Source organism: Lissotriton vulgaris, chromosome 1_1 (assembly GCF_964263255.1).
Source record: "Lissotriton vulgaris chromosome 1_1, aLisVul1.2, whole genome shotgun sequence".
Taxonomy (NCBI): domain Eukaryota; kingdom Metazoa; phylum Chordata; class Amphibia; order Caudata; family Salamandridae; genus Lissotriton; species Lissotriton vulgaris.
In genome coordinates this window covers 47,455,968-47,471,079 of record NC_141685.1, presented here as the reverse complement: position 1 = coordinate 47,471,079, position 15,112 = coordinate 47,455,968, and the positions used below count along the sequence as shown (strand labels likewise).

The 15,112-nt window shown below is 48.8% G+C and overlaps 1 protein-coding gene and 1 long non-coding RNA gene across 2 annotated transcripts in view; both read left to right on the top strand.

The window, feature by feature from the left end:
• Positions 1-12,736, top strand: part of LOC147737162 (uncharacterized) — a 78,898-nt gene extending 66,162 nt beyond the window's left edge. Inside the window, exons 4-5 of the long non-coding RNA XR_015295538.1 lie at positions 12,270-12,438; positions 12,534-12,736. This is a non-coding gene — a long non-coding RNA (uncharacterized LOC147737162). The remainder of the gene's footprint in view (positions 1-12,269; positions 12,439-12,533) is intronic.
• An 838-nt stretch (positions 12,737-13,574) lies between these two features.
• On the top strand, positions 13,575-15,020 carry LOC147737161 (uncharacterized). The gene is made up of 2 exons (XM_086918854.1): positions 13,575-13,714; positions 14,219-15,020. The coding sequence occupies exons 1-2, from the start codon at positions 13,575-13,577 to the stop codon at positions 15,018-15,020; spliced, it is 942 nt and encodes a 313-aa protein (XP_086774980.1).
• The last annotated feature ends 92 nt before the right edge of the window (positions 15,021-15,112 follow it).

The following is a 15,112-nucleotide window of genomic DNA, read 5'->3' as shown; positions in this document are numbered from 1 at the left end:
TAGGATGCGCTCTATCAATGCCCGCCTACCCAATTTTACCAAATCATTGCCCCCTACATGTATTACCACAATGGATGGCGGTGACCTGTGCCGCCCTAACAGATCTTCGACAAAATCTTGCAACTGGTTGATACCCAGACCTCCTTTCCTTTTTTTTTTTTTTACTATTGAGCCCCGCTACATTCCAAGCTAGACATTTTATTACATGCATTTATAAGGTAGCAAAAAATCAGACCCAACTTCAAATAGTCAAATAATAAGTCTTGGGCCCTCAAACAACTAGCACAGCCAATAAACCATTCAATAATCAGTGTTTTGATGTCTTTATCAGATTCTTCGTCTTGTTCTCCCCTGTCAGCCTGCAAACAAATTTTAAGTGATTTCCACCCCCCCCCCCCCCCCCCCCCCACCACCCTGATCCCCCAACCTGCGGAGACGGGGGCCCTGATACTAGAGAGGTAAGATTCTGCCTCCTTAGCATCATTAAAGAAATGTGTCCGCCCGCTTCTAATAACCTTAAGGCGGGCGGGTTCTTGAAGGAACACCTGCCCTCTGTGAGACTTAATGGGGTCCATCAATTTACGGAGCTGCCACCTCCTATCCATGGTATCCCTGCTTAGGTCTGATCGTGCAAAAAGTGAGAACTCCCCTACAGCTACTGGAGAGTTAGGGCGAGCTCTCTGCCAGACCGCCTGGCGCAAAAGAAAGTTGCCAAAATAGATTAAAAAGGGGCGTGGAAACTGATTCTCTCTGTTTCTTTGAAACAAGGGAAGACCGTGGGCCCGCTGGATTTGCGAGTCCCAGTCCCAATCTGCCAGATCAGGGAAAGCTTTCTGGAGTACTCCTACAATGTACGCCCTCGGGTCTGAGCCCTCGGATCTCTCCGGTATGCCAAATAGTCTTAGATTAGATCGTCTCTGCCTGTTTTCCAAATCCTCGACTTTTAACTGTAGTGCAGTCAGCTGGTCATCATGCTTTTCAACCGCAACTGTCATTTTAGTGGTAGACTCCTCCACCTCAACCACCCGTTGCTGTAGTTCCGTGGTTTCCTGCGAGATCCCCCCAATTTTAGAGGTAAGCTCGCATAGAGAGGATTGCATCTTATTATTATCCTCCCTAAGTTGGAGATAGTACTCCTGTGCTTCTGCACATTGGTTACTCAGCTGCTTGCTCAGTATCTTTAGTATTTCGTCCAGAGGGGAAGAGTTGACTGTTTCCGGTCTTGAGTCTTGTCTCAATGATCCCTCATCTGATGGGTTGCCCCTGTTTTTAACCATAACAGGTGAAGAAGAGGCTAGAGCAAGACCAGAGGTTGATCCGCGTGGAAAGGGGAAGCTGGTATTGCCTGTTGTTTGGGCAGCTAAATTGATGTTAGGATGCAAAGCGTCGCTTGCGTGGGCCTGTGCTGGTTCCAGAACATCAGGTGAAACAGGCAGATTCCCCTGCACCTGAGGCTGTTCTTCCTCTGTCAAGTCCTCAGGAGGCAGATTAACAGGGTCGAATAAGATGCTTTTGTCCGGATTGACCAGTACAGGTATAGAGTCTGTGGGGCTTGCTCCTGAGAGCCTTAGCGCCATGGTTTTGACCAAGCCCTTCGCTTCAATCCATTTTCTAAGTGGGCTTTTTTCCGGCAAGTTCTTCCTTAAAGCTTGGTTATTACTAGGTTTTGACCATTTGGAGATAGCACCAGCCAAGCTACCTCTCCTTGCTTTTTGTTTGCCCTTAGCCTTAATCTTAGAGACAAACCCCCCCCACAAGAGGGTTAGCCCTGTTATCAATAAAGTCATCCTCAGTCTCAGTCTCTACTTCATAGTCCTCATAAGAGTCCAACTCAATATCCACTGTAGGCACTGTATGCTTATTTTGAGCCCCGCATTCATCTTCCTCCCTGTGGGCTTCTGATGGTATTCCCACACAGCCGGAGTTAGGTCCTTCCATACTGGTTGGCCGCGGATCACAGGGTGCTGACTGAGTGGCACTTATGGGATCGGGCTGTGGCGCTGGAGCTAGAATGGCAGGGTCACCTCCCTTGAGTAGCGGCTGTTCAGTGTCACCAATACTGTCACCATTGCTGACCCCCATTATAGATGGCTGTACAACCGAGGAATTAATAAAGAGTCCTTCAGAATCGATATCAGCGTTAGTGTCAGGCATTGCTACTTGGCCCCCCTCCTGAGTTGCGTTTGGGTTTATAACAGCTTTTATTAGAGGGTGTGAAACTGTTTCTCCAGCAGGCCCCCCCGTTTTGACAGTCAATTTAGGCCCCGTTTTAGCTGTTTTAGGAGTAGAGTCCTTAGAGCCCTTAGAGCCTTTAGTTTGTGTCCCTACTAGCGGGGTAAGCGATCTCAGTACCTGTTTGTCTTTGGCCAAATCTTCCACCGGATTCTGCTTCTTAGTGGTGACAGCCGGCTCTGGCTCTGCAAGTGATGCAAGTGATGCGGCAGCTGCAGCTTTCTTTCCGCCGAGCAAAGCGGGACCCCTGCTGTCTTCTGGTGAGACGCCCTCGGTCACAGCCTCCGCAATGGGCGGAGGTGGCGCTGCCGCTGCTGCCGCTGCTGCTGCAGTGATTCCTGGGGCGGCAGTAGCGGAGGGAGCCGCTGCCGCCTGCTTGCTGTTCCTCGTCGAACGCGACGGATTCGGGTTCTTGGGAGACATTCCCTTGAACCGCAAAACGCCGGCAGTCACTCGCTGGCTAAGACTGAGACCAATCCAACCTATCCCGGAGCTGCTGAGCAAGTCACGGAGCAACCGCCGGAGCAGCCAGGCCGGGTCAGGGAACCGGAACATCAGCGTGCTATGAGAAAGGAGAACCACCAGCGCAGGTTTGTGTTTAAAAGATTGAAGGTTTGAAGGTTGAAAAATTGTTTAGCGCTTATGTGCTCTAGCCGCGACCATTAAGTGCCCAATTCGATTCAATTCAATTCTATTCCGTTTCGGTTCCATTCAATGCCATTCAATGCCATTACGTTAGATTACAGTCCTTGCGAAGTTTGCAGGTAAATCAGGAGAGGAGCATGGAGCCTCCAGGTGAGCCGCCCAGACCTGGAGGTGTTTAGACCGAAACAGTTTATCCATCTTGTTGTTGACCCTCCAAACTGAGTTATTCAATGCTGTAATTGACAAACCCCCCTCCATACCTTCCTGGGGACTATGTGTGACCATGCTATCGTTGAACCCGGGAGTGTTTTCGCCAGCCAACTAACTGTGTGTAGGATGCGCTCTATCAATGCCCGCCTACCCAATTTTACCAAATCATTGCCCCCTACATGTATTACCACAATGGATGGCGGTGACCTGTGCCGCCCTAACAGATCTTCGACAAAATCTTGCAACTGGTTGATACCCAGACCTCCTTTCCCATGAAAAGATATGTTATACCATAAATTATCAGGTGTGTGAATCGCATCACCTGCCCTGAATATCTCTCCAGCCCGCCTCACGTATGAGTGGCCCACGACCCATACCGATCGACTTCTCATCGTAGCCCGTGAAGTGCTTGTTCGCTGATCCTGGGTCGACCCCAATTTCCGCCCCGCGTCACAGGCTCGTGAAACTGTAATCCAAACAAAAAGACAGGCAGCGTGAGTGTGTTTCTAACACAATCATAACATATGCAATCGCACATAACGCTTGAAACAGTCCGATGACCATCTCCCCAACTGTTTCACATTGTCTGCCTGCATACCCCTGGCCGTTGCCTGTGTAGCGGCCCCTATTCTGAACGAATGCGTTCCAAAATCACCCGCGTTCAACCCCGCTGCTGCAATCGTGATTGTCAGCACTTTCTGAAACTGGAATTTCGTTAGCGGTAGCCGTCCGCATGTCGTAGCAAGGCCCCCCCCCACGTCGCCTCTCTCTGCTTCAAGTAAGCCTCGACGTGCTTCACTGGACAACAGTGTCCACCCGGAGCAAGTTGTAATACTATGCTGCTCCCCCTTGCCTCCTGATCTGTCTTCGACCTGGCAATCGTGATCAACACTGTATCCCCCTTCACTTGAATGTGATTCCTGCGCAAGCCCCCATTTACATCTTTCTTATTGGCAGCCACGAGCTCGCTTATTCGCAGCGCCCCATAGAATGCTAGTGTAAATGCAGCCCTGAACAAGATCACCTCGTTAGGCGAGGTACATGTCTCCCTCAACTTAACCAATAAGACCGACAATCTTTCAAATCCAATCGGATGCCTGTTATCAAGCTTGCGCCCCTCCAAGCGACGCCAACCCCGCAGCGCTTTCCTGACTACAAAGGAATGTGTGGGGTCTCTGATCCCCTGGAGCTGTGCCATGAATGATATGGCGGCCTTATACCGATTAGCGGTCGCCGCCGACCGGCCTTCCTCGTGAAGTGCCACCAAAAATTGGGTAAAAGACTCCTCCTGACCCCATCTGCTCTCCCAATCTGGACCCAAAAAGGCACAGTAAGCGCGCAACGCCCCTTCGTACTCTTTCCTCGTCCTGGGCACTAGACTGGCTGCCACGAGGTTCTGTAGTCTGGGGCGCCGATTTGCCATAGCGCCTCGGGAAATGGTGCCGCCATTTGCTCCGCTGAAGGTAAACACTCCCTGAAGGCCGCATTTTGAAACGAGAGAGTGCATCAGCCGCAGTATTTAGTACACCCGGTACATGTTTCGCCCTGAATTGGACATTTAATCTCAAGCATGTCAGTACAATCTCCTTCAACAACCGGAGTATCCATTTGCAGCGCGCCGCCTGCTGATTAATGCATTCAACCACAGTCATGTTATCGGACCAAAATACAACTGATCGGTCCCGAAACTCACCTGCCGAAGCACACAATGCTACCCATATCGGGAATAGTTCCAAAAACCCAATGTTGCTTGTCAGCCCACTCGTCTCCCACCATTTCTGTGCCGACCAGCGGTTACCCAGGATTGCGCCAAAACCTGTGCTGCCCGCAGAGTCTGTCCATAAACCCAACTCTGCAGACGTGGCCGGAGGCCTGCTCCAGACTACTCGGCCATTGAAGTCCGCCAAGAATGCCAGCCAAATGAGCATGTCCTGGCGAACCTTGGCCGACAGCCTTGTCCGATGGTGGCCTTCCTTGAGGTCCACCATGGCCTGCGCGATGGACCGTGAGAAAGGGCGGGCCATCGGGATGACCCTCAAGGCGAAATTCAACTGGCCCACGGTCTGCTGAAGTTGGTGCAAAGATACTTTGTCGTTCTTAATACATTGAACCAAGGAAGCCCTAAATTTGGCCATTTTTTCCGCGGGCAAGCGAAAGCAACCCTCCACAGAGTCTATCTCAATACCCAAGAACTCCAAGGAGGTTGTTGGCCCCACCGTCTTAACTGCCGCTAACGGGACCCCAAAACGACGCATGAGCACGCAAAATTCCTGTAATGCCCGTGCACAGTCCTGAGAGCCCGCTGGGCCCACGAATAGGAAATCGTCTAGATAGTGCATCACATGCCGGTGTCCCGATGCCTTCGAGAATGCCCATTCCAGGAATGAGCTGAACATTTCAAAATAAGCACAAGAGATTGAACAACCCATCGGCATGCACATATCCATATAGTACTTCCCCTGAAACGCAAACCCCAGCAAGTGCTGATCATCAGGGTGTACAGGCAATAGTCAAAATGCAGATTCAATGTCAGATTTTGCTAACAATGCCCCAGGTCCAAGGCGAGTTAACATGACGACTGCGTCATCAAAAGATGCATATCGCACACTACAAATGTTCTCATCAATTGCCTCGTTTACAGATGCCCCCTTTGGGGACGACAAATTGTGAATCGGCCAGAATTTGCCCGGCTCTTTCTTGGGCACCACCCCCAAAGGGGAACAAACAAAATCCTCAGTCGGTATATCCCCAAAGTGCCCTGCAATCCGCCCCAGGCGAAGCTCTTTTGCAATTTTTTCAGCGGCCACGGCCGGGTTCTGCATTACCGACAATTGATTCTTGCATACCGGGGCACCCCTAAAGTCGCCTACCGGGATCCTAAAACCATGAGAGAAACCGTCCCGCAGGGTCCCTGCGGACGCATGATCGGGGTACTTACTCAGCCAGGGGGTCAACGCCAGGATGTCCACGGGTGTCTGGTTAACCCGATGGGCCGCCGTGTCCATCCTGCTTCGCCCCTCCTCTGGTCCCCGCTCCGTTGCTCTTTGATCGGCACGTCGCCTCGGGGTGTGAGGTGTTACCACAGGCTGCGCATGCGTGTCTGAACCTGCAAGTGCCTTGCGGTTTAGGACACGACCCTCTGTTGTAACCCCAACACACCCCGCGCTTGTTGCCATTTCCCCCGTTCTGGCCTGCTGGTCTCCCCCATCCGGTGTCCGAAAGGGCTGGGCCCGCTTCTGGTGCTAAGGCCTAAAACCAGATGGCCCACCCCGGCACCTCCGATATCCGGGGTAAACTGAGCATGCCATGCAACGGTATCCAAACAATCCCACGTTAATGTATTGTTAAATTCCTTTTCCTTTCGGAATGTAGTATCATAACCTCTCCATACATCCCCCCCGTATTTTTCATGGAAACTCGTTATCCTGCTTTGATAACATGCCAAATCCGCCAACAATTCAGGAAATTTTTCCGCCACAATTGCGACGAACACCGAGAAAGCCATGACCCAATTCATTATTGATTCCTCTACCCGGAATTCCGCCATTTTTGCTCTCCACTCACCGGGATGCATCCATTCTTTCTGACTCTTAGCGTATTCAAACTCACGGTTGTCCTTCAATAGAGAAAACATGTTTATACATTTGTCGCCCCAAATCAATTCCTTCGTTGCCATGGGCACATGTTGCGCCAAGCTTTTCCGCCTAGAAGGTAGCACACCATCCCCCATGATCGGGAGAGATCTCTTACCCTGTTCAACCGCTCCTTTGCCGGCTGGAACCGCCGTCTTCTGGTTCTCCGGCGTCACTGCGGGTGTCTCCTGCAGAGGGGGAGAAAGTACATTTCCCGCCCGACACCCCTTGCCCGATTAAGCTGCTCAATTATTTGCCTAGCTTCCTCAGTGGGTTCTACCGCCGGCGCAGACCCCGTGGCCCCCTTTTTTAGCCATGGCAGGACCGCCGCCAGGTGCGCGGCCAACTCAGGGGGTATCTGCTCCTTCTCCAGTGGGGTTACAATCACTGGGATCGGCAGGCCCCCATCAGTCGGGACCACCACCGGAACTACAGGTGTAGTCGGTGCTACCGGGGCCCCATCGGGCACAGGTGCGGACGGTGCTACCGGGACCTCCTCGGGCAGCGGAGCGTCCTTGGCATCTTTCTTGCCTCTCTTGCTCTTCCCTCTGCCACCTGGTGTGACATTCGGCAGGGCAGGACCCCGAGTCTTCTTCGGCCCTCCTGAGGGCCCTGCCTGTGCCTCTACCTTTCTCTGTAGCTCGGCCAAGTTGCGACCCAGTTGGTCCACCTTACCAAACCTCCTATCCATCGATGAAACCTTGTTCACCAGTGTGCGTAGCAAGCGCTCCATCTCAACGCCCTTTACGATCTTTTTCCCCGGCATCTCCGCTCTTGTTTTGTTCCGCAAATCCGCTTAACCACAGCTCTCCGGACTCCAAAAACGCTTCTCAGGAACTGAAAGAGAAAGACACACGATTACCACGCTCAAAATCGCGACTTGCTCTTGTTGAGGGCTCACAGGCGTCGAGTGGTGCAGCCTCCAAAGCGCGAGAACAAGAGGACCCCTGCTCAGACCTCCTCGCCTTGTAAGCTTCCAGCGGGGGGCGGGGCGGCATCCTCCTTCCCGCCCGGAAATACACGGACTTCCGGGCCCGGAGTTATAGGACCTCCTTCTTAGGCGGCGGGGGCGTGCCCCGACCACGCCACTTTGGGCATACCGGTCGGGTCACGCCCCCCGCCCACAAAGGTTCCTCGGGTGGGCGGGGCACCCAGCCATACGTTCGGGGGGACCGAGTGGTCTCCCCTTTCCATTCCCCTTGTATAACAGTGTGATTCTAGGATCTTTTGAAGGTGGTAACCATTGCCATCCATCTACAAAGATCACCCTGGATGCTACTAGTTGATCTTGTTCATTGTATAGAAATCAGTCTTGAGCATGAACACATTTTACATTAAAACTAAAAACACGTTCCTAAATGTTATCCTGATCCTAACCTTCTTTTCTGTCCTACCCTATGAGCGTGTATTTGAATCCATAGACTGTTTATCTATCCAAGCAAAAATATTACCCTACCTTCAACAAGTTATCCTTGAGGAACCGGCCACCCTGTCCAAGAAAATTAAGAAGTTATTGCTCAAGACAGTATGGTTTGTCTTTCGTGCAAGTGGATTACATGTAACAATGACTTTTTAGGTTTCGCCTGTCGAAAGCTGCGCAACCAGCGTTTCACGCAGGCGAAATCTTATGTCAACAGTATGTTGGCTTAGTCCCGCCTCTGTCTTCCATTGGCTAGCTCCATAAATGGAGGCTTGCCATTGGAAGACAGATCTGTCCGTCAATGCCGGAGCAGATTCGTGGGCGTTCCGGCGATTTTTAGGCTTTCTGCCCACGTCATGCGGCGGTGGGCGGGTTATTTTTTTTTGGGTCTTGGCATCCTTCGTCACACCAGCCTGCTCGCTCTCCCTGTGAGGATGCAGACCCGACCCGCTCCCTACTCCGAGCTGGGGTGGGCTGCGCGATGTCACTGTCCTTGCAGGTAAGCGGAAGTGACGAACTGAACGAAAGTAAGAAAACGACCGTAAGGCTGCCCGAGGATGGAAAGCTACAGCTGCTTTCGGTGATTATTCGTGAGCATTGGTGAACCCGGGCCGCGGTGAGTGTGGTGCTCTTTCTTTGCAGGCTTAATATTGGCCACCGGCTACAGTGACGGGGTGCAGGGCGAGAGCCGTGTAGGTGGGACTGAGTAGTGAGACCTGGGAGGGGTGCGGCGAGAGGCGCGGCCGCTGCTCTGCGGGGTAGGGTGGCAGGCCGTGCCTGCTCCCCCACAAAATCAATCAATCGGGGTATACAGTCCTCGTATATCGGTCTCTTCTCAAACGAGGAGCATGCAATTCAGAAATGCATACTTCCGCTGGCCTGATGGCCTCTGGTGCCAGGATGGGGCTGGCGCATACCGCAGGGCCCCTGGGAGGGTCTGCCATTCACCCAAGCTGCGCGTTGGGTATTTTTGTATAGATCGAATGTTTTAGGTTATTTGTCTCCCCTTTAAAATTTCCCTTCCGCAAGAAGGTTTTGTGTGTCACTATATCTGCCTTCCGCCGGATCGCCACCACGCTACTCCGCCCCACCAGTGGCCCTTCCTGGTAGGTGTACCAGGAAATTTGGGGCATCCGGACCCTTTACATCGATAACCATTGCTCTGCATCCTCGCGCCAGACAAGAAGTTTGAGCTTTGCTGCCAGGTACTGCAAATTGGTTTTTGCTCTGCCCACTCCATCCATAGTCCTAAAACGTTAGGGCCCTGGTGCTTTCCCTTTCTAATCTTTATTCCTCAATATTGCATCCGTACCTTCTCCATTGACATCTCCAACCCTTAAAAAAATAAAAAAAATAATCCTCCCACACATGGAGTCTGCATAAACGCTAGGCCATTACGCCCTGAGACCTCATCCCCACTCAGAAGCTCGGCAGCTTCCAAATCTCATTAGGGCGTCTGGACACCGCCCCACCACTCCACTGAGCCGTCCTCACCTGTCGGACGCGAGTAGCAGAGATGGAGGCCACAGGCAAACCGAGTCTGTTCCAGGAGTAATAGAGCCCCCCCACGGGCGGAACTCAGCAGGAAAACAAAACTCTGGCTCGAGTGGGCCTGGATCTGTATTTGAATTATACTGAGTTCATGGCCCAATCGGTTATTTCAAGTGACAATGGGCTAGCAAAGAACAAAGCGCAACGACACTGTGGGCTTCTAGTACACGACTGCCAGTCCTTGTTACATGCAAAATAAACTTTATTTTAGATTCCTCTATAACAAGTCCACTGTTTCTTAGCTGGCTGGTGCACAACTACCTGCAGAGAGGGGAAAAAGATGTTGACCTCATGTAAGGCCCCACAAAGTACCCCCTCGGCCTGCCCCTTCCCTGCCCTCTTCGACAAGGTCGTCTACCAACTCTCCGCTCCTTAACTGTGCTATGGTGACCACTGTCCGCACGAAGCAAAAAAGTGTTCCTTCTGAAATAAAAATAGAAAGTTATTCGTATAAATTGTAGCACTTACGATCTTTAATTTCCAAAGCATCTTTAAGTACAAGGACATGAGGGACATACAGGGGTGACATTCTTATGATGCATAACTGTTTTTTCATTCAAAAACACATATAGTTTTCATGATGGTGTTTACCAACAATTTGTTTTTCTAAAGTACAATTTTACTAAATTGGACCCCGCCCAGGGTAACATTGCTGTCCCAGCCGTGCAGTTGTCACTCACGTGTTTAAAGATTTAAATAAGGTACATTGGAGGTAATGTCACCCGTTACGCAGAGCGTTTATAGTTCTGAAATCAGTAGAGCTTCATGAAAAACGTACTGAAGGGTGGCTGCCGAAAGTACCATCAACTGTGCAGAACACGCATCGAATTCACTGGCACATGGTGTACAAATACGTCACATTTTTAAGTTCTCAGAAGTTAGGAAGTGAGAAATGTAGGTCGACACCTATCTCCAGAAAGGGCATCTATAGAATCCACCCCACTTGGCCCACCCGAACCAGTCCTGTCTGCTCTCCATATCCCGTGACAATTACTTAACCTCGCCAGTAATAAACAAATCCCGCCTAAGCCGTGTTGTGATTGCGCTCAGCAGCTGTATTGACAGGCCGGGCTCTCGGGGTGGACAGGACCCTCCCATGTGGATTTAGCTACAGGACAACACTGCCTGTCCAGAAGGCCCAGACACCTGGAGGACACCTTTAAGCCGCCTCACGGCCGATTTGTACTTCAGAGGTGCCCTGGTGAGCCCCCCGTTGTAAGACGCAGATGCTAATTGGCTCAAGCAGCTTGTAAATCACTTTCTACAGGCGATGGGCGGCAGTGAGCTGACGCCTGCAGTGACCTGGGGATCGGCGGCCCCAACAGAGCTCAGAGCGGTAGAAAAACAACTCTTACATTTTACCCAGAATCATAGCAGTAGAGACAAGTAAAAAAAAAGGAAACCTCAATTTCTGATAAACTTAACTGTTGCCTGTCGCGGATTACCAGATGCGCTTTCTTGTTTGACAGCCTTCATTTTCTGGTTTCATCCTTTCGCTCACAACCTTCTCTGTATTGCCAGATCTATGTGTATCACGTGATCCTGTAGTCTCACATCCCTGGCCTTGTTGCTAAGTGCAGGTGCTTGTACACTTCTTGCTTCGTGTTCAAGGTCCATCTTAGCTCTAAACACAGTGCAAAGCATCTTGAGCACAAGGAAAGGAGTAACTTTAGTGTCACCTTCCATACCCAAGCTGAACCAACTTCCAACCATCTCACCATTCTTCTGTTTCCAACTGTTTCCGCTTGTGTCCAACTTGACCTTTACATGCGGCCCCTCCTTGTAAACAGCAGCAGTGTGTGGGTCTCGCAGTGTGTGGGGCTCGCAGTGTGTGTGTGGGGGGCACGCAGTGTGTGTGTGGGGGGCCTCGCAGTGTGTGGGGCTCGCAGTGTGTGGGGGGCTGTGTGTGGGTGTGTGGGGGGGCTCACAGTGTGTGGGGGGCTCTGTGTGGGTGTGTGGGGGGCTCCATGTGGGTGTGTGGGGAAGGTCTGTGTGGGGGGGGGGGCTCTGTGTGGGTGTGTGGGGGGGGCTCTGTGTGGGTGTGTGGGGGGGCTCGGTGTGGGTGGCTCTGTGTGGGTGTGTGTGGGGGGGGCTCTGAGGGGGGCTCTCTGGGTGTGGCTCTCTGTGGGTGTGTGTGTGTGGCATTTGCGAGAGATTAAGCTATTGGCATTGTAAATGACAATGCCATTTATTTATGTTTTCAAAACCAACACATAAATAAAAATGTTGTCATTTACAATGCCAATAGCTCTAACTTTTGCAAAGGCGAAACCGTTGCATTGTAAATGCTTGTTTAAATATCTGTTTGGTGCCAGTGCATATGACTTTAATTTCTGCCTTTGGGATTCTATGTTACAAGTCCATAGGTTGCATGTATCCTTTGTGAGCTTAATAAAATGTTGAAAATTCTATAAATCCTCACTCCTACATCCACGTTCTCTCAGGCTACAATTCTACACTCTGCTCTGTATGAAAAACAGCTCAACATTTTCAAAATTCTGCAACTCTGCATTGATTTGGCTTGTAAATGATATTTTGGGAAATTTTCATGTATTAAGTATTTAATTTTAATACTATAGGTGATTGAAATTACTGACGAAGAAAGGAAGATTTAGCACCAGGCAACTGATGTCAGTGCCATAAGAAGGATTATTTTGAAAAACTGAAGGACATCCAGCATTCTACGTTTAAACCATTTCCAAAATCTAGGTGTGTCGAGGAAGTGGGAGCTGAGGAAAGTACTATACTGTAAGTGAAGTCTCTAATTTAGCATTTCATTAACCCAGAGCAAAGCCAAATCTGTGCACAGAATAACCTTCATCTAAAACATCATGTAATTCCAGAGAGGAAGCACACACTGCATAAAAGAAAGTTATAACAAAAGCTTTCTTCTGCAGACCATCAAAGAAAAGACGCTGAGAGAAGACTCCGAAGCTGACACGTTAACAACCAAAAGATTGGAAAATTACCTTTGTTCAACAACCGTTTTTAACCAGTTACACAAGTTTGAGACTATCTGACTCTGGGTAGAAAACGACAACCCACTCTGCTCACTCTTGTGAAAAGCTTAAAAATTCACCACTTTATTGTGTTCATGACCATCTCAGATTGTTTATTTTTTATTGTGTACTGTTCTGTATTTCTATGTAAATCGCCTCAACAGTATCTGCTGTGAATGAGTGATATGTAAAACTGTTAAATATAAAAATTGATTAAATGAGCACAGTTGCGCTATAGGTAATGTAAATAAATCCTCGTCTTCAGAACTACAAACCTTAACCTTACACCAAACATAGAAAGGGTAAAAGGAACTGATGTTCTGAGACTCGTGATCCACAATCGTACTGTGCACGTTCTAACGCCCTCAGTTACTGCCATTACGTCAGTGCAAAAAGGTACTTATCAGTTTAATTAATAAATATCAGACTAACACCTTATCACTGCATTGCTAAGAACCTATACAAATAGATTTGAGAAAATCTTCAGTCACAAAATAGGTTGCTGCCGGATAGGCTATAACCTAAAGACTATTATCTGCTAGAAATATTTCAACAGGTGTTACGGGGCTGCTTTCAGACATATTTTGCTCACTTGAAGTGTTAAGAAAATTACACACAATTTCTTTTTAGAGATAAATGCTGAACATTATCTAAACAAGCCCAACTCTAAAATCGGGTTCACTCTTACTGTGGCATATAAGCAAAAGAAAACTAAACGTAGAGATATTAACTCTAGGAATACACCTTATAAAAACACGGACTGTGAGAACAAATTCAGTGTTCAAAACCGCCTCAATCAAGGCAAAATAACCTAAGTTGGGGAAAAAAAGTTACATGTGCCAAAAAAGATACAGCCATAAATCTTATCTCACAGAATTTGACACAATGCACACTGGGGCAAACCACTCTCAGTGCAAAGTATGCCAAAAAAGTTTCAGGCATAAATCTTATCTCACTGTGCATATGAGAATCCACACTGGGGAAAAACCTTATCAGTGCTCTGAATGCCAGAAAAGGTTTAGTATCAAAGCGAGTCTATATCGACATGCATTAACCCACTCTGTGGAAAAACCTTACCAGTGCGCTGAATGCCCAAAAAGTTTCAGCCGTAAATCTTATCTCACTGAGCATTTGAGAATCCACAGTGGGGAAAAACCTTATCAGTGCTCTGAATGCCAGGAAAGGTTTAGTATCAAAGCGAGTCTATATCGACATGCATTAACCCACTCTGTGGAAAAACCTTATCAGTGCGCTGAATGCCAGAAATGTTTCAGTGACAAAAGAGCACTTACTATACATACAAGGACCCACACTGGGGAAAAACCTTACCAGTGCTCTGAATGCCAGAAATGTTTCAGTTACCAAAGTATTCTCACTTGGCATAGAAGAACCCACACTGGGGAAAAATCTTTTCAGTGCTCTGAATGCCAGAAATGTTTTATTGACAAAAGCAGTCTCGCTTGGCATATAAGAACACACACTGGGTATAAACCTTTTCAGTGCTCTGAATGCCAGAAATGTTTCATTCAAAAAAGCAGTCTCACTCAGCATATAAGAATCCACACTGGGGAAAAGCCTTATCAGTGCTCTGAATGCCACAAATGTTTCAGTGTAAAAAGCAGTCTCACTAAGCATATAAGAATCCACACTGGGGAAAAGCCTTATCAGTGCTCTGAATGCCAGATATGTTTCAGTCAAAAAAACAGTCTCACTCAGCATATAAGAACCCACACTGGGGAAAAACCTTATCAGTGCTCTGAATGCCACAGATGTTTCAGTGAAAAAATCAGTCTCACTCAGCATATAAGAACCCACACTGGGGAAAAGCCTTATCAATGCTCTGAATGCCACAGATGTTTCAGTGAAAAATTCAGTCTCACTCAGCATATAAGAACCCACACTGGGGAAAAGCCTTATCAATGCTCTGAATGCCACAGATGTTTCAGTGAAAAAAGCAGTCTCACTTACCATATAAGAATCCACACTGGGGAAAAGCCTTATCAGTGCTCTGAATGCCAGATATGTTTCAGTCAAAAAAGCCATCTCACTGAGCATATAAGAATCCACACTGGGGAAAAGCCTTATCAGTGCTCTGAATGCCAGATATGTTTCATTCAAAAAAGCAGTCTCACTCAGCATATAAGAACCCACACTGGGGAAAAACCTTATCAGTGCTCTGAATGCCACAGATGTTTCAGTGAAAAATTCAGTCTCACTGAGCATATAAGAATCCACACTGGGGAAAAGCCTTATCAGTGCTCTGAATGCCAAAAATGTTTCAGCCAAAAATCTCAACTCAGTAAACATGTGAGAATCCACACTGGTGAATAAAATTATCAGTGCTCTTGATGTCAGAAAAGATTCAGAGGTAGAGATGGTTTCAAGCACCATAAGAAAACACACCATTAAAATAATTCAGTGCT